The 22224-nt window shown below is 46.9% G+C and overlaps 1 protein-coding gene across 2 annotated transcripts in view; it reads left to right on the top strand.

The window, feature by feature from the left end:
• Window positions 1-22224, top strand: part of MLXIP (MLX interacting protein) — a 54810-nt gene that overhangs the window by 25596 nt on the left and 6990 nt on the right. The window contains exons 2-13 of one of the 2 annotated variants that reach the window (XM_082204125.1): window positions 4095-4201; window positions 5720-5805; window positions 6439-6528; window positions 7961-8002; window positions 8668-8839; window positions 10853-10936; window positions 11806-11903; window positions 12991-13648; window positions 16599-16720; window positions 16839-17028; window positions 19658-19770; window positions 21049-21150. In XM_082204125.1, coding sequence (XP_082060251.1) covers window positions 4095-4201; window positions 5720-5805; window positions 6439-6528; window positions 7961-8002; window positions 8668-8839; window positions 10853-10936; window positions 11806-11903; window positions 12991-13648; window positions 16599-16720; window positions 16839-17028; window positions 19658-19770; window positions 21049-21150 — 1864 coding nt within the window. The remainder of the gene's footprint in view (window positions 1-4094; window positions 4202-5719; window positions 5806-6438; window positions 6529-7960; window positions 8003-8667; window positions 8840-10852; window positions 10937-11805; window positions 11904-12990; window positions 13649-16598; window positions 16721-16838; window positions 17029-19657; window positions 19771-21048; window positions 21151-22224) is intronic. The other variant, XM_082204126.1, reaches the window with a different exon arrangement.

Raw genomic sequence — 22224 nt, 5'->3', positions numbered from 1 at the left:
CCTCCCAAGCAGTGGACCAGAAAGGAAGCCAGGTGGCCGTGTCCACCCTGTCTAGACTTAAGCCCGTCACAGACACAGTTGTCGCCATGAGCCATTACAGGATTATTTGGGGAATAATGCCAGCTCTGGCAGTCCCAGGGAAAAGCAAGCAGCTGTCACTGGGCCAGCAGGTGTGAGAGATCAGGGCTTTTGTCCCTGCACTAGATGCAGGGAAAGCTGTCGCTTTTCCAAGCCTCTGCGGGCCTTCTCATGCCTGCAGTTGCTTCACTAAATCACGTTGCATACAGCCAGGCGGGTGGCAAAGGAGCAAGAGCTGCAGGGCCCATTTGGGTCCCACATCCCATGCGGCTTTTGTAAACTCAGTTCAAAAGCCCATCCATCTCCCGCTCTTGGAAACCATCGATTGTAGTGCTCATTAGGGTTGCATTGATTTTCTTCCAGATTGATTTTGAACACTGTCTTCAGTATACAAACACACACACACATCCTTTAAATCAGCTTAGATCAGGTGTTGGCAAGGTTTGCCTTGCCTGGGCTGGTTCACTCCAGCGGAGATCCCTCTGTGGGCCGGATTGTGCACGCACATGAGCGTGCGCAGCCGTGATTTATGGCGTCTGCGTCTGCGCAGAAACGATTTCCAGTGTCTGCATCTGCTCAGATGTGATTTCCGGCACCATGGAAGCGTGTCCCCATGTTGCACTGCACCGATTTAGCACAGCATGTGGGGACTCGCTGAGCAGGCAGCTTGGTTTGGGGGCGGCTCGGGAGCCGGTTAAACGACCCCCATGGGCCGCTTGTGGCTCATGGGCCTTAGGTTGCCTACCCCAGGCTTAGATCAGCTTCCGAAACCCAGGATATCCTGGCACAGTTTTTGTTGCCTCTTGGCATCCTGCCCTCTCATTTGTCCAGGCAGTTTTCTGTGCTTTCTGGCTAGTGGTGGTAACTTGTGCTAGCTGCACTGTAGCCAGCATCAGTGAATCCCCACATGTGCTTGCTTCCTCCTTCAGAATGATGTCACTGCCCATATATGTGTGTGCATGTAATGGCTACTACATGTGGTTTCCTTGCTCTAAGGGGCAGGGAGTGGTCGGTGCATCAAGAATCATGGCTGGATGTTTCAAGGCACATTTCAGTCCCTCTCATGATGACAAACAGTTTGAAAATAGCTGTTCTTCAATGAACCCCATCAGCTGTTCTGCGGTTCAGCAAAACATGGACTTCCTCTGCTGTCTTTGAATGAACTGATCATTTGAGGTCATTTGGCGTCACTTAATTCTGTCTCTTCCATGCTCTAGCGACCACATTCCTCATTTTAAATTCAGATTGGAACAGACGCTCCTCTGTTCGTTTTTTAAGTATGTTTTTTCACCTCTATCTGCAATAGTGTTTGGTAAGTGTGGCGAGATGGTCAAGAGGTTAATATTTAAGTCTATCCTCTGTCGTACAAGTTGTTTTCCACGTGATTATTTCTTTTTTCTTCCTTGTTTCTTGGCTTGCTGTCTGTTGCAAGCGCCAGTGACCTTTAAAACCTTTTTGCACAGAATTTGCTTGTGAAAGGCAGCATTGAGAGAGAGATTGAAGCATGCCCCATCTGTGCTGTGCCAGAGTTAATAGTTCCCTTATAGCCTCTTCAGGGCTACTTTTGGCTCATGTAATGAGGCCATCCTGCAGGAATGCACTTAAAAACTTTCTCAGTCTTGATCTTCACCAGCTTTCAACACAGGAAAAATTCCCGAACCCAACCAATCCTGAAACGCAAAAGATGTTTTTAAAGTTGCAGATGATTCTGGATGGGCTTGATTTCTCAGGGCATTGGCTTCATTTTTTAGGTAGTCTCTCAGGAAATGCTTTCAGCAGTATAGCTGAGAAGGAACTTCTGTCCATCAACCATTGAATCCCTTCATGTTGCAAAGGGTTCTTGGGTATGTTCTAACTTCTAAGGCTCTTGGGTCTTACCATTACCCTTTATGAACTGGGTGTGTCATAGAACATCCCAACGCTCACCCCATGGCTTGCAGTTACAGGAGATACCATATTTTTCACTCTATAGGACGCACTTTCCCCCCTCCAAAAATTAAGGGGAAATGTGTGTGTGTCCTATGGAGCGAATGCAGGCTCCTTGGCTTCAGCGATATCAATGGGAAGCCTCCAAAGCGCAGAGGGAGCGCTCCCTCCGCATTCTGGAGGCTACGCGTTGCTTTCGCTGAAGCCTGGAGAGCGAGGGGTCGGTGAGCACTGACCCCTCTCGCTCTCCTGGCTTCAGGAATAGCTGCCTGAAGCCTTTGGAGCGCAGCAGGACCTTGCACTGCGCTCCAAAGGCTTTGGGTTCCTTTTATGAGAGCCGGGAGACCTGGCTTCAGGGATAGCCGCCTGAAGCCTTTGGAGTGCAGCGCGAGGTCCCGCTGCACTCCAAAGGCTTCAGGCGGCTATCCCTGAAGGCTTTGGAGCGCAGCTGGAACTCACAACCTTCGCAACCTTGCCGCCGCTCCTGGACCTGTTTTGGGTGCTGGGGTCGGGGGAAGCTCAGGCTTCCCCGCCCCAGCCCCGTGGCTAAAAACGAAGCCAAGATAGCGAGTGGGATCCATCCCGCTGGCTGTCTAGTCTTTTGCCAAAGCCGCGCGCAACCTCTCCAGCCAGGAGAGGTTGCACGCGGCTAAAAACGAAGCCAAGACAGTGAGCGGGATGGATCCCGCTCGCTGTCTTGGCTTCTTTGCTCTTTGGGCCTGGGGGGGGGGGAATAAGATTTTTTCCCTTGATTCCCCCCCTCCCCCCAAAAAACTAGGTGCGCCTTATGGTCCGGTGCGCCTTATGGAGCGAAAAATATGGTAATCCACAGTAGTGGGTGAGCTGTCTTTCCTTTCGTAGAGAAGCTTGTCCTCACTAGCAATTACCTTACAAAGAAAGACCTGATGGGCTTTCATGGGACTCTCCAGCATTCCTTAGGGAGGGGCCATAGCTCAGCAGAAAACCACATGCTTTGTGGGCAAAGGTCCCAGGTTCAACTCATGGCATCTCCAGCTAAGAAAAATGATGGGATGGGAGAAATCCCTCCCTGCTTGAGACCCTGGAGAGCTGTCATCTATTAGGTTAAAATGACAAATGCAGTAGCCTGACCTTGTAAGGCTTATAGGAAGCTTATACAAGGCAGTTTTTAAAGCCACTGCTTCAGAGTACTATATCCAGGGCTTTTCTTTTTTTAGCTGGAACTCAATTCTGACACCTCTCAAGTGGACACCATTGCCATTATTGGCGTGGGTGGCGCTGTGGTCTAAACCACTGAGCCTCTTGGGCTAGCTGATCATAAGGTTGGCTGTTTGAATCCCTGTGACGGGGTGAACTCCCGTTGCTCTGTCCCAGCTCTTGCCAGCCTAGCAGTTCGAAAGCACGCAAAAAAGTTCAAGTAGATAAATAGGTACTGCTGTGGCGGGAAGGGAAACAGCATTTCTGTGTGCTTTGGCTTCCGTCATGGTGTTCTGTTGCGCCAGAAGCGGTTTAGTCCTGCTGGCCGCATGACCCGGAAAGCTGTCTGTGGACAAACGCTGGCTCCCTTGGTCTAAAGCGAGATGAGCGCTGCAACCCCATAGTCTCCTTTGATTTAACTTAACTGTCCAGGGGTCCTTTACCTTTACTCTTACCTATAGGAGAACAAGGGAGGTGTTCATTGTGAGTTCCGGCACCTCTTTTTCTAGAAAAATAGCACTGACTATACCCCAAATCCAGAAACTAGCACAGTGATCAAAAGGGATGTGGCTCTTTTAAGGCATATATTCACCTCAACAGAACAGAATATCTAAATATCTGCTGCCTAATTAAAAAAGTTGTATGTGAGCAGGGCTGGCTGGAGTAGAAACATGGGTTTGCCCTGGCAGCAAGATAGACTATAGTAAGGGGTTTCAGTATCCCCATGAGTCACAACTTGTCCCCTTCAGCTCTGCTTTCAGGCCTGGTCAGAATTAAAACTCAGGCCCAGGCAGAGGACACTAAGTAGCCTTCAAAGCTGTCAGCCTGGTGTGCTGTATTTTTGCTTTGTTTTGCTTCAGAATACATTGTTTATTATTGTTGTTTAAATCTGAACCTTCTCTGCTTTGTTGCAGCGGCAAGTTGGTTTCACCCAAGTGGAAGAATTTCAAAGGCCTGAAGCTTCAGTGTAGGGATAAAATCCGGCTCAACAACGCCATCTGGAGGGCTTGGTACATTCAGTGTAAGTTCTGCCCATCCTAAATGTGTTTGGGTGCTTTGGGAAAATCCACACATTAGTACGTGGCCAGCCTGGGACTTTTGTTTATTTATTACATACCATATGCCTTGTCCTCTTTCAGGGTGTGCAGGCAATATAAGCAGCAATATAAAAGCCTCAACAAAGCAATCTTGTCACACAAAACCAGGAAGAAACACCCCATAGCCAAATCAGGCAGAGGGAGCAACTTCTCCGTTGTGTCAGATACCAGTTGAAATCAGAATCTCAGCCTTTCCTAGGAACCCCAGTAATGCCAGCGGCAGGGAAGTCTCCCTTTGGAGAAAGCTCCATGGTTTAGGCTCCACCACTGGAAAGGTTCTGTCTCCTCTAACCCCCTCCATGCTTTAGAGGGCAGTGGGATGCGGGGCCAAGGCCTGCTCACCCATTCTTTGTTCCCTAGGAATTTGCCCGTGGTGAGAACAAGGCCATCTGCCCCTCCTTTGGTTCCTCTCTTCTCTGTGGATAGCATCTCTGTTCTTTTTATTTTAATATTATTGAAAGTAACCTTGAACATTTTTAATTGAATGGTGAGGTTTCATTTTAAAATAAAATTAAAAGGGGATGGTTGAACCTGAAAACCCCCCAGACATGATGTCTCCCTAGTTCAATTGTTCACTATCGTAGAGTCCAGCGTATAAGACGACTTTTTAACCCCAGAAAAGAGGTTAAAAAGTCGGGGGTCGTCTTATACCAGGGGTCTGCAACCTTTAAGACAAAAAGAGCCACTTGGACCCGTTTCCAAAGAAAAAAAACCTGGGAGCCGCAAAACTCGTCATTATAAAAATAACTATTTTGTCACTTTTTTATTATTTCTTTGTTTGACCCCTCAGAATTACTCCTCCTCATAGAAATAAATGTTAAATTAACAAGTTACCTTTTTGTGTGTGTGTGTTCTTCACTCCCCTTCAAAACAGTGACCAGTGTACATGCCCCCTTTCAATGCAGTGACCAGCATACATGCCCCTTACAATGTAGCGGGCGGGAAGGTGATGTCAGGACGGTGCGTGACTAACGCACGCACCGCCCCCATGCGACGTCACAGCCAGTACAGCGCCCGCCACAGTGGGGAGTGTCGGGGCGCACAATGCGCCTCCTCCCCTCGCTAGTATCCGCCCCGGAGCCGCGGCAAAGGTCTAAAAGAGCCACGTGCGGCTCCGGAGCCGCGGGTTGCAGACCCCTGTCTTATACGCTGGGTATGGCTGCAGTGGGTGGTGGGCTCTGCTCCGCGCTGAAAGGAAGCTGCCTGGTGAAGCTGCCCAGCGATGCTAAGCTGGCTTCGCTGGGCAGCCTCCTCCCGGCACGGAGCCCGCCGCCCACTGCCACTGCCGTTTTTTTCTTAACACTTGCGCAGAATCTGGCATGTGCACATCCCTGGTTCTTTAACAGTGGAAGCTCTGTGGCTTACTTAGCATGGCAGTCAAATCTGACCTGACTTGCTCCCCCTAGAGATGTGCACTGCTAATGCTCTGGTTCATGTTGCAGATCTGGAGAAGCGGAAGAACCCTGTGTGCCACTTTGTGACTCCCCTGGATGGTTCTGTGGAGGTAGATGAGCACCGGCGCCCTGAGGTACATCAGGCAGAGAAAAATGTGACTGTGGTACAGTGGATATCTCTTCATGCTGTGGGCTAATCTCATTTTATGCTGCTTTCACCTGAATTGCCTTTGCTTATCTGCCCCTTCCTGTCTTTCCATAGTTCTCTGTTGTGTTTTGACACTGGGGTAGAGAGTGGGGTAAGGAGCACAACAAATCAGTACATAAGCAAATGCACATATTTGATTGTAGTCTTCCTTTCAGTTCTGGGTGGGCAGGTGGGTCCCGCCATCAGGCAGATGGTGTGTCAGATGCTAGAGGCCAGGTGGTGTAGTTTGTTTAGGGTGCTAAGAGTTATTTTGAGATCCCTATTCCCCTCAGAGCTACAATTCCCACAGTTCCCTGGGGAAATGGATTGGTTATTAAACCTCTTTGGGAATTGTAACCTTCCCAGAGCTCAATAAACAAGGAAAACCTGTTGAGTGGGTAGGTGGGAGGGAAATAAATGAAGAGTGGGGAATGGGTTTCTCCCACTCTTTGTTTATTGATTCCTCCCTGCCCCCTGTGCCCACGTAAGGTTGCAATCGTGTGTGTAAAGTGAGCACAAGTGATGGGCCCACTGTACTTCGCCGCCACCACTTTATTTTTTAAACATTTTTCTTCCTCAGGCTATTGCAACAGAAGGGAAGTATTGGAAACGGCGGATAGAAGTAGTAATCCGAGAGTACCACAAGTGGAGAACCTACTTCAAAAAAAGGGTATGTTTTTTCACACCCAGGTTTTATTTGGAAGTAGACCAGTATCTTCTCAATTGCCTCCAGAAAGGAAGGAAAAGTTTCAGCTTACCTATGAAGGCTTAAGAATGAAAAGGGTTGGTAATTCAACTGTATTAGTAGAAATATGCTGGCCCCAATCAATAAAATGTTAATTTTGTACTGATTTGTGCATTCTGTTGTCACTCAAATTGTCCTGGTTCACCTGAATAGTCCAAGTATCATTGAACTGTAGAGTTGGAAGGGACCCTGAGGGTCATCTAGCTTGCAATGCAGGAATCCCAACTGCATCATACACGACAAGTGGTCATCCAACCTGTGGTAAGAATTTGCTTCTATACCACACTGTTCGTTACCCAGATGAGGGACCTTTTAAATAAAACATGCAACCAAGGAAATGAATTCAAGTCCAGTAAGCAGGAAGAACCCAGAATAATTGTAGCTATTGCAATAGGGGAGAGCTCAACTCAATGCGGTTGTTCTATCTGAACGGCCAGTTAATAAGAATTAGAACAAGGGTATTATAGGTAAACTGCGGGAGGCAGTGGAAGACAGAAGTGCCTGGCGTGCTCTGGTCCATGGGGTCACGAAGAGTCGGACACGACTAAACAACAACAATTATAGGTAAAGCACACAAAGAGAGTCCTAAAACATCTAAATATTCTTAAAACATAAACATCCTTCTACTTACATCAGGAAAGATTGCAGGTCATAGGATGGTAAACATGCATGGCTCCATACTGTGATCTGCTCCCCCGCAATTACCGTATTTTTCTGTGTATAAGACTAGGTTTCCCCCCTGAAAAATAATGTCAAAAATTAGGGGGCGTCTTATACACGGATAGTAAGGGGCGTCTTATACATGAGGGTGTCTTATAGATGGGAAAATACAGTACGTTGGGGTGCCCCAGGTGCCCAGGACTTTTGAGCCTCTAATGTCACATTTCTATCCCTGTTTCCCTGGTAACCAGGCCTTTGTCGAGTTGTTGACATTGCTTCCTTTATCTCACTTCCCTTCTCCTTTCTCCCAGGAAACTTCAAGGATAGCTGTTTTTACACTCCTAACTCATGCAAACTCATGATAGACTTGGAATAACATCCCTAGAGGGTCACTTTCAGGATTAGATAGGGTTTCTTGTTCATGGCCCAGATCTCGCTGGAAATTGGTGCCACTGCCTGAACTGTTTCTCTGCTGGCAGCCAGCTGGGCAGAGAGCCTGTGGTGGATCAGCCTCTCTTGGGCTTATGCCTCTCTTTGTGGCTGCCTCACCCTACCTCATGGGCAGACCAGCTCTGAATGATAAAATACTTTGCTTCAAGGCAGTAAGAATCCCTCACACAGATAGGAGCTCCAGTTCATGGTAACTCTACAACTGTGTTGTAATTCTGTTGGGGAAAAATCTCTTTTTCTTCTTCAGTTGCAGAAACATAAAGATGAAGACCTCTCCAGCTTGGTTCGGGTAGGTGTTGAGTTAGCTCTTGTTTTGTTTGTTGTTGGTTAGGCCTGAAAGTATTTAAAAAGTGAAATCCCAGCACTGTTAAGAAGAAGGTATTCCTCTTCTTATTTTTGCTTAAAAATTAGGTGTGAAACCAGGGCATTCTGCAGGTCAGAGGGGAAGTGAGGGGTGCTGTAACCAGTAAAAATCCCTGAATTGCTACAGTTGAGCACCATTTTGCATTCCAAAGTTCTTTAATGGTCCTATTGATTATTCTATAGAAAATCCACTATGAGTTGGGTTTTTCTTGCTCGCAGCTGCAGCTGAGCCAACCAGGATGCCCATGACTTAACTGAGAGATGTGCCTCAAGGTCTCCTTGAAAGAAACCATATCGCCAAAGAAGTGCTCATTGCAGAATGTGATCTGTGACTCTCCTCTCAATTGAGAAAGGAAATTGCTGAGTTTTATGCCTTGTGGACTCCTTGCTAGCTGGGTGCAGCTCCAGACACTCCTGCTGCTTTTAATGTATTATTTTTGTTTTAAAATGTATTTTCAAAGAAACTCAAGGTGTCGTACAATCCAAACAGACAAAGACAGTAATACAAAACATGACAGTCCCCACTAAAATTGCAAATACTGACAACCAGAGTGGGCCCTGTTTTAACTTTTCCCTCTCTCCCCTGACCAGGATGATGACACGTTCCTCTGGCACAAAGAAACATACGGCAGGGAAACACCAGTCCCTATGGAGCTGGACTGCCTCTTCAGCACAGACATGCTTATGTCAGAGCTGCCAGACACCCTCTTCTCCACACTGTCGTCTCACCAGCCGCTCTCTTGGCCAAATCCCAGAGAGATAGGTAAGAGAAGCTTGCCCTTTCCTGGATCATCTGTGGAGAAGGAATTCCACAGGATAGGCTTCCAAGTACTTCCAAGTTCTTTCCTGTTTTGGTGGGCAAGGAAGTAACTTGCGGTCTTATTTCCAAATGTGCTTCCTGGCAGCCACCAATATTGGGATAGTTTAAAAAAAGACCATAGCATCTTGTCTTGGAACATTTTAAAGGTTTATCTCTTGACTATACATAGAATTACATTTCTTCTGTATCTGTGTTTTATTTTTTCTAGTTTCACATTTCTTTTTATTTGCCATATCCATCATTTTTATTGTATTCTGTATGAGTTTATGTCAGTAAGCTTTTAATTATTATTTTTAAAGATTATCTTCCTTGATCACAGGCCCACCCATGTCGGCGTCAGAGGTTAGGGGAAGAACTTCCAGGCAAATCCCACTCACTTTAGACATTAAACACTTGTTTCTTTCCATTCCTTAAGTTGGGGGGGGGAGGGGGCAAAGGTGAGAAATTGGTAGAACCTTGTCTTGAATCTAGAGGTCAAGGTAGATTATTTTCTTTAGAGGAATAGTTTCTAATCCAGAGAATAGTCCTTGGTGAGAGGTTCAGTGAAAGAGGCTCTGGGGGGAGGCACTGTGGTTCCAGGCACCCAGATGGTGGTCTGATTCCATGGAAAGAAAGGCAGCTTTCTTTGTGCCTAGCAAACCACACCCATTACTTCCAACCCACCCACAAAACACGCAGGCACAAGGGGAGCATTGGCAGTATTCTTGGACATGCTCTCACTTGATGTGAGGTGGTAGAAAGTGTCCGGAAACCCTCCCATGCCCTGTGTGAGCTGCTCTACTTTATGCGGTCTTCCACACACCCTGCCGAATCTTCAGAAACCCCTTGGGTTTGGGGGACATATTAGGTAGTTGTCAGGGGACTGCCGTTGGAACAGGGGAGGGGCCAGGGGGGTACAGAGAGCCTCCAACGCTTCTGAGGAGCAGCTCCTTGTCCAGCGGTGGGGAAAGCCACACCTCCAGTGGAGCACAGTGGTGGGAAGGAGGGAGCCAAGCGAGGGGAGGGCTCGAAGATCCTACTGAGAGCCCAAGTGCCTCACCTAGCCTGGCTGGGCAGGAGGCAGAGACGCCGTTTCTGTCGCCCAGCTTACGCAGAGGGGTGAAACATAAGGAGGGGAGGCGGAGATTTGGGGTGTCCCAAGTTCTTCTGTTAGGGGAGAAACTGGAAGGGGCCACTCCTGGAATCTGCAAGTGACTAAAACGGACATGAACTTTGTGTTTCTGCACTGTAAATAATTTGCACCAAATAAAACCTGTTAAAGACAGGTTGGAGCCCTGCCTGGTTACTCACGAGCAACCACTACCAGCATCTGACATTAGTGTAGAAATTGTTTCCTGAAAATAGGAAGTTTGATCATCGCTGCCTCGGAGGGGAAGCAACCATGTTTTGTACCATGCTGCCATCAGTTTCCCAGCTTTTCAGATCACAATGTTGCTCTTGTTATGCAAATGGGGAGGGTAGCAATAGGAGACAGAAAACACAGAGAAGTTGGCCTGGCTCTGCTGCTGTATCCCAGGGGACCCAAACTCCAGGTATTAGGTGTTGGGCTCCAGATTTCCTGCTCCCCACCCCCCATCCCCACACACCTTGCTTTTGGGCAGTTGGGCACACTGGTGCAGTATTGGTGATGCCTGTACCACCCTCAACCTCAGTTTCCCAGAGTCATCCATATTAAGTGTATTCAACACAGTGCCCAGATGTTGTGGACTACAATTCCTATTATCCCTGGCCATTGGCCATACTGCCTTGGGCTTATGGGAACTGTATTGCAAAGCATTAGAGGGCACCACAGAAAATCAAGAACAGGGTTAGCTGAACTGGTGCTTTCCTGATGCTGCAGGACTACAACTCCCATCATCCCTGACCATTGGCCATGCTGATTGCGGCTGGCCAGCCCCCTGGTCTAGAAGCTCTCCAGTACACCTTCTCACTCTTTTTCTCTTTGAAATTTTCCAGCACACTTAGGAAATGCTGACATGATTCAGCCAGGACTCAGCCCTCTCCAGCCAAACTGTATGGATACTTTTGAGTTTTTTCAAGGTAAGAATTTTGCAGGGGTTAAAACACTCTTGTTTGCCAGCACAGATTTCCCCTGGTATCGTTTATGAAGCTGTATATTGAAAGTATTAGGCTATGCTAATGTTTTGCTGCATTGCCCTCTGCTATCTGGATTTTGGAGTATCCAGAGTTTGTTCCTATAAGGTGTAGTTCCTCCAAGAGGAGGTAGGTACTGTTCCACTGGTTTTAGACTGGCAGTCAACATTTGGGTGTGATTAACATCACCAGCAACACCGCCGTGCTGAGAATAGAGGTGCATTTCATTTAGCATCATTTCCTCTATTCAGAGTTAAAGAGGTATGAATATTGACCCGTCTGTAGGCAAAGCAGCAGTACCCTCACTGGGCAGTGGACCTCTCTCTAGATTGGTCTGCACATGTGGAAGAATGCTGAAGGGGTAGAATGGCCCTGTTGTTGTTATTGTGGTCGTCGTCATCACCACCTTTACTTGGGTTTTTATTGTTGGATTGTAAGCCTTTGGAAAGGCAGAGTAAAAGTGTTAATAAAATATGTAAGAGTGGTTAAGCTACTTGGGATAGCTTGCATTAAAAGTAGGGCAACTATTTATTGAAATAAATAAACTGAAATGAAATTAAAATAGGTATTTGGGTCCTCGTGTCTTTCTGAGAGGTCCCTCCTTACTAAACACAGCTTTTCCATATGTAAATTAAGCAGATTCCCTTTCTTTATTGTTGTTTTTAGTGTGGAAGGTGCTCTTTTCTTTTTTCTTTCCTGGTGCGTAACAAAGGTTTTCTGTTTATTTAAATCCAGCTTGGCAAAGTGCAGCTGTAAAATGAATAGGAGTATCCAGAAGTGATTGTAATATTTGCCTCCCCCCCATCTTTGCCCAGATCTTTTCTCTTCCAGTCGTCCTAGTTACTTCAATGCTACCCCCATCACTCCTGCTGCCAGCTCTGCCCTGGAAGACACCTGCAGCCATTCTTCCCAGGTAAGGATGGGGAAGAATTGTTGCTCTGTGGCAGTTAGAGTGTGTGCTTTGCATGAGGAAGCTTTAGTCTCCCTGCAAGGCTGGGTAAGGTCCCCCAGCTGAAACCCTGGATAGTTGCTGACAGCTAGTGAGTAAATAATACTGTGTGAGGTAGATCTTAGTCACCTAAGTAGAAGCAGTTTCCTAAGAAGTCTTCCTAGAGTCAAGGTAGTCTGGTCTTTGATTTTCATGTGCATTCTCCATGCCTTTGGGCTGTCAGCCGGTCAGCACCACAGCTGGGCATATTTATCTGAACAAATATTCCCAGATGACTTTTATTTATTTATCTGAATTTATAAAATATCCTTAGGGTAACTCTAAGCAGCATGGCTTCTCTTAATTCAGAATGAGTTGGTGCCCATTTTGGACTCATATAACTATAGATCTTACCACATGAGCTGGTGTGTGTGTGACTCTAGCTGTTTGGTCCTAACTGTGATCACCTGTGAGTATGAAAAGCAGGCGCAGATGATGAAGCAGGGACATTTTTGTAACTCAAGTTAGGGGTGTGTGCGTTTTTCTTTCAGACCACAAGTTACTTGTTACTTGCAGTTTTGTTCTGCCCTTCTTCCATTCCTCCCATTCTATCTACACAGCAATCCAGTGAGGCAGGCGAGGCCAAGAGATCAAGTGTCCCAGGGTCACCGAACAAGTTTCCATATAAAGCAGGGACTTGAACCCAGATCTCCCCAGTCGAAGGCTGAGTAACTGACGTAATACAAATGGGTGCCCTTTAGGTGTTGTTGGACTACAAGTCCCATCATCTTTTACCTTTTGTAATTCTGACTAAGCCTGCTGGGAATTGTAGTCCAACAGCATCTGACGGGCAACAGTTTGACTAGCTCTGCTCTATTCACTCCCGCAGGCTAATGGAATGGGGAAGAGCATGTAAATTTAGTAAGAATTACTTGTGATGGTGGGTAACACCAACAGTGGAGTCCGATCTGGGTCCTATTTCTCTCCCCCAATACTTACCAGTTTAGAAATATAGAACATCCCACCTGGTATCTGGCCACATTTAACGTGCCTCTTCCCACTCTTTTTTCAGACATCCGACCTCTCTTCGGGTTCTTTGCCCAACACGCTTCCCCCAGTGAACCTCAGCGAAGGGCTCGTCACCACCCCAGTTCCTGCCCCTATCATTCCCTCTGCAACGGACGTTGGTGCCGACCAGTGCCTTGGCCTGAGGAGTGGGACGGACTCCTTCCTGCAGCCCTCCAACTTCAATTCTGAACCCCCTCTGAGCAGCCAGCCACAGTTCCTGTCTCCATTCCCGGCTCTGGTGCCGCTCCTTCAGCCAGGCGTGCTGCCCCAGACGCTGCCACAGCAGACTGCGCTGCCTCTGAATGCCGGCATGGCTTCTCAGGGGTCCATGTTTGCTGCTTCAGAGGTCCCAAAGTTTGGGCTCAAATCTTCGGTGATCACTCACACAGCCTCAGCCACTCCGACGCACAATGTCCCAGCCACCACCTTCAGCCAGAGCCAGGCTGGCCTCCTGGCAACCCAGCAGCCAGGGGGAGGAGTGCCTTGCAGCCTGACCCTTCAGACTGCCGTGGCACAAAGACAGCCTCTGCTGCAGCCACGTCCCACCTTTGCACTCCCAGTGGCCAGTGGCGGGACGAGGTCCAAGAAGCTGCAAAAGATAGTGCCTGCTCGAAAGCCAGAAACCGTCTCCTTGGTCTTGAAAGATGCCTTCATTGCCCCAGGTGAGTGGTCCTGGAATGCCCCCTTGGGTTGGGGCCAGGTGCAGTCAGGCATCACAAGTGCTACCAAACAAGGGTTACGGTGTTTGGGTGCTTGCCAGTCTGTCTGTGTGTGTGTGTGTGTCAGACACCCTGCAAGTCTGGGGACAAACCTTCATCCTGAAAAATATTCCTCAGATACTTAGCATACTGTTTTAGGTGAGTGCAAAAGGGCCTGTGTGGAGACAGTGAGATGTTTGACTTTTAAATAGCAGACCTTGGTAAAGATGAGAAAGCCATATATAGATAGGTCAGTCAGTTGCCTCCAGGAATCCCACAAGCAGGCCATGAAAGGAAGAACCCACTCTTCGGGGGCATCTCCCTCCCTTCCATATCGAACAGTTTATGAAACTCCCCACAACATTATGGGGTGGTAATCCACTTCTCAGGATACACAAAGCCTCCTTGGCCATGTGCAACTAGTCACATGGAACTTTGGCTCCTGTTCCAGATTTATAAACTAACAGCGTGGCATCAGGCGTGGAGAAAAATAACACTAGGGCAACTACAGTGGTACCTCGGGTTAAGAACTTAATTCATTCTGAGGTTCGTTCTTAACCTGAAACTGTTCTTAACCTTTGGTACCACTTTAGCTAATGGGGCCTCCCACTGCCGCCACATGATTTCTGTTCTCATCCTGAAGCAAAGTTTTTAACCCAATGTACTATTTCTGGGTTAGCGGAGTCTAACCTGAAGCGTCTGTAACCCGAGGTACCACTGTAATGCCAAGAGACAGAGTAGTGAGGGCCCTTGAGGGGCAGGGAGGCCACTTTTCTGCTGAGCTGCAGGCAGGAGTGCTCTTGGCGTTGCTGCTTGGGGCCTTGAGTAGCTGAGCCCAGCCACTTGGGGTGGGACATAACCCCCTCCCCACAAAAATGCATTTTGCTGGCTTCTATGTAAAATTGTTCATGAAGAAGGAACAAAGAGTAAACACAGTCATGCAGGAAGAGTAAAGCAAGTCATTTTTAAAAATAAATATTTCATAGTCCAATTTTGTTACTTTTCTTAAAATGGCCAAGTTTCGCCAATTTCTTGCTGTCTGCAAGAAGTGTGGGGCTGTAACTCTGATAACATGAGGCATGGCTATCTTTAGATGCTGCCTTTATGAAACCTCCTTTTGCCATATAGGCGCGGGTGCCTGGTGCCACCAGGCTGCCGTATGCTAAGGGGCCACATTAGTCGAACTTGCTCAGGGCAGTGTCCTCCAGCTGTCTCTGCAGAGGCCTTTCTCTGCCCTTGCCCATAACTGCAGCTGGCAGGCATTGAAAATGGGACAGGGCCTTTACCGCTGAGCCTCTCCGGGGGTCTCCAACAGCTCCTGGATGCCACCGCTGGCCTTCTTGTTATTCAAGAGCTCTGGGCAAGCAAGTCTCCCAGTCTGTGACTCGTTTCCCCCTCTTGTAACATGAGGCTACTGACCTGCTTCTGATACATTCTGAAGCTTAATTATTTAATGGGCCTGAAAGCCTGAACTGAACAGAAAGAGATAATTTTTAAGATCTCAGCTTTCTCCACAGGATGGTGCCAGCTAATCAGCTGGAGCTGTTCTTCTCTTTTTGTAATTTTGACATTATTTGTATTATTTTAAAAGACTGTTTTGGATAATTGAGAATAACAGAGATTTCACAATGTTAAAGTGCATACTTTAAAGCAGTAGATAAGTAAGACTGACGTATCGGTTCAAACACTCATTTGCTATTTTGTTTTTCATGTAGAGTGTCACTGCAACTATCCTAGAGAAGTGTGATGGTTTTGGTACTTCAGTAATGGCTTTAGTTTCCAAACGGGTGCATTCGGGGGTAGATGCGTTGTGTTGGGATTTCCATAGAGCACCATTGTGGCAAAATGGCAAACCTACCCCATGTTCTTAGTCTGTAGTCCCCGTGCCTCACATAAATAAATACATAAGCCTGTGTTCAGATCTTGCAGTCAGGAATAGGTACAATCAGGAACCAGAGCTTCCCTCCCGCCCTGCTGTGGGGTGAGCTCTCCTTTCATACACACACACCCCTTTACTTGTCTAAATTACACACATAGGCCCCCAATACCTGAAAGACCAACTCTCTCCTTTAAAACCTTCTCAGGTGTTAAGATCAGCAGAGGGAAATCCTCTTGGTAGTTCTACCACCCTCAGAAGATCATGCAAGCAGCCCATAAGAGAGAACTCCCTGTGGCCGCTCCTTGGTTATACTGTATGGTTTCTGATGTGTGCTGAAGATGCTCCTCTTTGTTATTGATTTGTTTGTTAATCAATTTCCCACCCTTTCTCCCAAAGAAGCCCAGGGTAGCAAGTGACAAACATACTAAAACAATTCCGCAGAATGACATGCGCAGCCAACTGCTAGTCTGCTAGAAATGGAAATAACCATTTGCTCCTGAGCTCAGTTCTTAAGGTTGTACATGTGTGACCAAAAAATGATGAGTGCTGACACACATCGGGGTTACTACTCACACTATGTCTATATACACTTGAACTGGATTGGACCACATGTGTCACAAAATAAACTGGCCCATATATCAAGTGTACCATGCCATGCCATGGACTGTAATCCAGTTATTTCCACTTCCATCTCTCCATGTTCTGAAGGGCAGTGCAGAGCACAGGAGGCAAAAATCATTGGGCTAGATCAATACTTCCTCGTGGAGTAGGTGGACTATTAGAGTAGGTGGAATATAGTCTCAATGATTTCAACAGGTCTGTTCTAATTCCAGAACCACAAATTTTCACTATTAGCCAGGGATAAGCTTATGTGTGGACATGTTGAAAACATAAGAATAATGTCATATTTAAAATGGTGCTTTTTAAATGCTGGATGGAAACGCCCAATGTGGCTCCATCAAAGGATGCTCCTTCCCTAGGTTGTGGTTCTCTTGTTCTTCCTCTCCTGGTTCCTCCTTCTGCTGTGTTTTTCAGCTGCCTTTCAGGGACAGTCCAGAGCTGTGATTGTAACTCCAGCGCCATTGAAAAGAGAAGGGGTTTGGGCCCCAAGGATGTCTCAGCCCAATGTTGTAATTGCACCTTCTGGAATGGCCAGAGTAAGAAGCACAATGTCTGTCTTGGGGCAGGGAATGGGGGAAGGCAGGGCATCTGGTGCTGGGAGGTGCCAACGTACAAGACATGCCTTGCGTTTTTCTCTCTGCATTTTGTTCCCAGGCACCCAGAGCAACAGAATTCCACAGCGGTATTCTGCTCAGCAGCCCAGGCCAGCAGGCTCCAAGCCCCCAGCCAGTCCAAGCTGCTGTTCCGCATCTTTTTTCTTCCAGTGCAATCCAGGAAGTGCTGGTGAAAGGCGAGCAGGCCCCTTCCCACAAGACCTGCTCACAGGTCCCCTCGCCTTCACCCAGTAAGTTGAAGAAATGTAAATCCTGGAATGGAAGCATCCCTTGCTGCGTTCAAATGTGCGTCATGAGGATTTGGGCATGGGCATTTGCAAAGATTCAGAGGGCGCTTGATCAGCTCCAGGGAAACTTGAGGGCCTGCTCTGCAGCCTCTGTTTTCAGCACTGGACTCTTCCTGCAGCAATGCTCTGTTTCACTCATGAGTGCCCCATGTCAGACAGAGAGAGGCCCTCAAGCCACAGTGTGTGGTGGGGAGCCTTGCTCCTCAAGGTGTGTCCATCTGTTGAAATGGTTCTTCTGCAGGCACTATCTGACAAGTATGAAGTGATTGATATCCCACAAGGCAATTGCAGAAATCAACTTACGAATGATGGGTGGAAAGAGTTACATATTTGTGTATTTATTTAAAACATTCTGAAATAAATACTGCCCATTACATTACATAGTAGAGTGCATAGCAATGTATTAAATCCGCTGCAGGAATTGGTGTGATGGAATTTTTATTCTATATTGAATTTAGATTATGGTCTAGTCTTATTTTGGTTGGACTGTTTTTTCTAAATTGTTTTAAAACATGTAATCCACCCCAGGAACAACTGATGAAGGGTGGATTTAAAAGGTCCTTAAAATACAGTGGTACCTCGGGATGAAAACAGGATCCGTTCCAGAGCCCCGTTCTCATCCTGAACAGAATGTAAGACACGACTGCGCATGTGCGCGGGTCGCGTTTCGCCACTTTCGTGCATGCGCGTGACGTCATTTTGACCATCTGCGCATGCATGAGCGGTGAAACCCAGAAGTAATGCGCTCCGTTACTTCCGGGCCGCCGTGGAGCGCAACCCGAAAATACTTATCCTGAAGCGTATTTATCCCAAGGTATGACTGTAATAGATAAATAGATAAAGAAAACAAATAACCATAACATGAAAACACTTTTAAGTAGACTTAACTTTGGCTAAATTGGCAAAATCTTTTAAAATATCTAGATAAGCTCAAATGTTTTGACTGGAGCCTGAATGGTAGTGTCGGGGCCCAGCTAACCAAACTGGGGGAAGTGCTGTGAAGCTGCTCTTGGTGATATCAATGTCTGGATAAGTGTATAAATCGTTAGGCAGGCCAGGTCTCCCTCTCACACGTGTTCATTCTGACTGCTAGGACCATCCCAGACACAGCAGTCATTACTGTATGAAACTGCCTTATGCCCGGCATTGTCTGCTGTTCTGATTGGTAGCAGCCTTACACAGGATCTGGGACAGAGAGCAACCTTTCCCAGAGATTCCTTTGCTTGGAGACTGCAGGGACAGAACATAGAACTTTTCTGTGTGAACAGCATGTACTTTGTTGGACTTTGGTTTGTTTCTTGAGTTCTAGTAGGATACTATGTGCGTGCAAGCATGTGTAGATGCTCAGTATTCTAAAAGAGCTTGCTTGCCAGGACTGGGGTCTCAGGACAACAGAGAATGGGGAGCAGAGGAAAGGAACTGCTGTAGCTCACAGACTGCCTGCTGGTGAATAAAAATAAAGTGACATGGCTGCTGTAGAACAAGTGGCTTTCAAGCTTTATGTCTTGGGGAAACTCTGCCGCATCGTTTATCCCCTGTGCATCCACTTTGGGCTCCTGAAAAATGATAGAGGATTCTTGGACATGTTCTCAGGCTCATGTTCATTCTGTGCAAGCTTAGTGAACTCTCCCTCTGCTCTGAGTCAGCTAAGAATGCGCCTAGATCACACCCAGCAGTCACTCATTGCCTTTTTATTGCTTTTATTAAAGATTTTCTTGAGTTTCAAAAGTACATCATCTCTGTTTTCAGATCACAAAGTCCTTTCTACAGATTAGTTATATTCAATGTGAGACATTGATGTTGTGGACAGTTTAAGGTTGGGGGAGAAGAGAGGTGGGGAGGGAGAGCTGTGCACTGGCAGAGGAAAGGACAGTTATTGTGGCCTTTTTAGAGGAAACTTGTTCATTATTACTGACACACAGAAAAAAATAATGAAGTCATTCCAAGGATCCCCAGATTGGCCTGGTTCACACATAATGCCAGAGCACGGTTTATCAGACTGGCCCAGGTTAAAGGTTGCTCATTAACCAAGGTTTGTAGTTGGTTCGTAAACCTTAATTAATGTCATAGGATTATGTGAGAATGTGGTCCTTCTTCTTAACTCTGGTTAAAGAGTCTTCCCCAACAGAGTAAAGAGCAGCAACAAATTCAAACCACTCTCAAGAACTGGCTGGTGTTTTTAACTGCGATGTAATAAACCAAGGGTTAAGTGTTTGTCTACCAGGTACCTCATCTGAAACTATGGTTAACATTAACTTCACTTTAGCATTATGTCTGAGCCAGACCATTGCATTGAAATGGTATTTTAGTGCTGCTGCTCCTTTAGTTGACTGCACTTGCATCTGTATATTTTGTGTTACGGTTTTATTCCTTGTCCACCTTGAGAGGGCTTTTGCTTTGAAAGGTGGTATAAAAATATTTTAAACAAAATAGATTGATTTTTTATAAAGAATGCTCTTCAGAGTATCAAAAAAAATCCCTAGAGAGGTTGCTGCTTGATCATTTAATCTGTTGTCAGGAATTCCCTTTGAATGATTGTGGGTTGTCTCCCCCCCCCCTCTCTCTTTCAAAGGCCGAGAATGTCAGGCCTCGCCATGCCCTTCGGACCTCAGTGCCAGCCCTCAGTCCCCACAGAACAGCTGCTCAGGGAAAACTGCAACTGATCCTCAGATGACTGCTTTCAAGGTTGGTGGTTTGGCCTTTTGTGGTTCCTTTATTCACCCGTCACAGCATTAGTGGAACCCACTGTTCTGCATGTGATAGCCTGGCATAGGTTGAAGGATGGTTGCTTATATAGTAATAGGATTATTTTACAAAGAATGAGGGCAGGTCATTGCCTCAAGGAGCTTACAGTATAGAAATAAAAGTGCAATGAAGATTGCAGAGGAAGTGGAGGGAAAGGTCTATTTTTCTTACACATCCCTGGTCTTAGTTACATTAAGGCAGCCTTTGCCAACCTGCTGCCCTCCGGTTGTTTTGAACTGCAGCTCCCACCAGCGCCACCCAGCACAGTCTAAGGGGTGCTGTAGTGCCAGAGATCCGGAGGGCAACAGGTTGGCAAAGGCTGCCTTAAGCCAAAAGGGTGACAGGGCTGCTTTGGAGTCTTCGCCCTGGTTGTCATGGAGTCCAGCGAACCCTGAACCTTCCTAACCAGCCTTTTTCTGTGGCCTGGCTGCTCCTTGGCTCGTTCACAGCTGCTGGTCTCTGGTCTTTTATTAACCTTGTTGTGCCAAGAGGTTGGCGTTGGCACTGGGAAGGGGCCCTTCTTGGTATTGTGGCAGAGCTCCGCTGTAGAGGTTGATGGTGAAAGTAAGGCAGCATCTATGGAAGCAACTAAAAGAGCCGCATTTCTGTGGGAATGTTCTGGGGTGCAGGAGAGGATATATTGACTAATTATATCCTTATCCAACTTGTGCTAACAAGTTCCCAAAATATCAGCAGAGTTTATAGACATTCCCCTTTAAGTTCGCAACGGTAACGTGTGCACAGGTTCGCTAGAACCTCTATAATAATTACTCTGGTAATTTCCCCTTTGTTCCCTCTTAAAATACAAGACACAACACAGTCTTTATAAAAGTATAAAAGAGTTTACTCATGTTCTGTTCACAACATGATCCCAGAAGGCAGACAGGCTTAAAAAGGTTACATATATTTAGAATCTACCTTGTTGCAAGATAGACCTTATCTCCTCTCTTGGCTGAGAGCCAAGAGAGCATTTTTAGATGCTTCCTCATCGAAGGAAAATAGCAGAGAGAGAGAGATGGCTGCCTGCCCTGTGCTTTTGTCATTACCTGCACAGGTGAGACCACACCCACCTCTGGTCACATGCGGAGGAAGTCCATCCCCAGGAAGTTTACCTGCTTGCTGGACAGACATCCCTCCCCATGTTCTAACATGTACACTCTAGGAATGTTGTCGTTGACTGCTCCTGTGTTTACATCCCACAATTTCTACTTGGTACAGAGTCGCAGGATGAAGCATATTTCAGCAGAACAGAAGCGAAGGTTCAATATCAAGATTGGCTTTAGCACCCTGAACAGCTTGGTGTCAGCAAACTCTAAATCGGTAAGCTGTGTGCTGGGATCCTCCATCTCCTGCTCCATCTCTCTCACCTACTACTGTGGGCAGCATCCACCAAATCGTGAAGTTCTGTATAAACTTATACAGTCTGGCAACCTGTATAAATTCAGCAAATGTGCATCATTTGGGATGGGAGTGATTTTTGTCTTCACATGTTCTTCCAGTTCATTAACATAATTTATTTTGGTTTGGCTAGTCACAAGAGCAGGAGCTGTTCAGGCAACTGGAGCCCTGCCCTAACCGCTTGATTATCTTATTCTGGCTCACTCCTTTAGCTTCTGTGATTTGAACAGCCATGGCCTACACACTTTGAATCATATATTTACATCTGTGAGGGCTAGAAGCTTGTTTTGTATTGCTAATGAAAGCTGTTGATAAAAGTACTTCTTCACACAGCATAGAGTTAAATTGTGGAGCTCTCTCCCACTGGAGACTGTGGTTGCTGACAACAAGGATAGCTTTAAAAGAGGATTCAACAGATTCATGGAGAATGCTTTCAATGGCTTCTGGCCATTACGGCTGTGCTCTGCCTTCATGGTTGGCCTACCAGTTGCTGGAAACGGGTGTGGGGGAGAGTTTTTTTGTTCTGCTAGAGGGTCTCCCACAGGCATCTGGTTGGCGACTGAGAACAGGTTGCTAGACTAGAACGGGACGCAGGTGGCGCTGTGGTCTAAACCACAGAGCCTAGGGCTTGCCGATCAGAAGGTCGGCGGTTCGAATCCCTGCGACGGGGTGAGCTCCCATTGTTTGGTCCCTGCTCCTGCCCACCTTGCAGTTCGAAAGCACGTCAAAGTGCAAGTAGATAAATAGGTACTGCTCCAGCAGGACGGTAAACGGCATTTCCGTGCGCTGCTCTGGTTTCGCCAGAAGCGGCTTAGTCATGCTGGCCGCATGACCCGGAAGCTGTATGCCGGCTTCCTCAGCCAGTAAAGCGAGATGAGCGCCGCAACCCCAGAGTCATCTGCGACAGTGGAATTTGCTGCCAAGGAGTGTGGTGAAGTCTCCTTCTTTGGAGGTCTTTAAGCAGAGGCTTGACAACCATATGTCAGGAGTGCTCTG

The sequence above is a fragment of the Podarcis vaucheri genome, assembly GCF_965113315.1.
Source record: "Podarcis vaucheri genome assembly, chromosome: 16".
In the NCBI taxonomy this organism is placed as follows: Eukaryota; Metazoa; Chordata; class Lepidosauria; order Squamata; family Lacertidae; genus Podarcis; species Podarcis vaucheri.
Note: the sequence above shows the minus strand (reverse complement) of the source record. Positions and strands in the feature narration are given on the sequence as shown.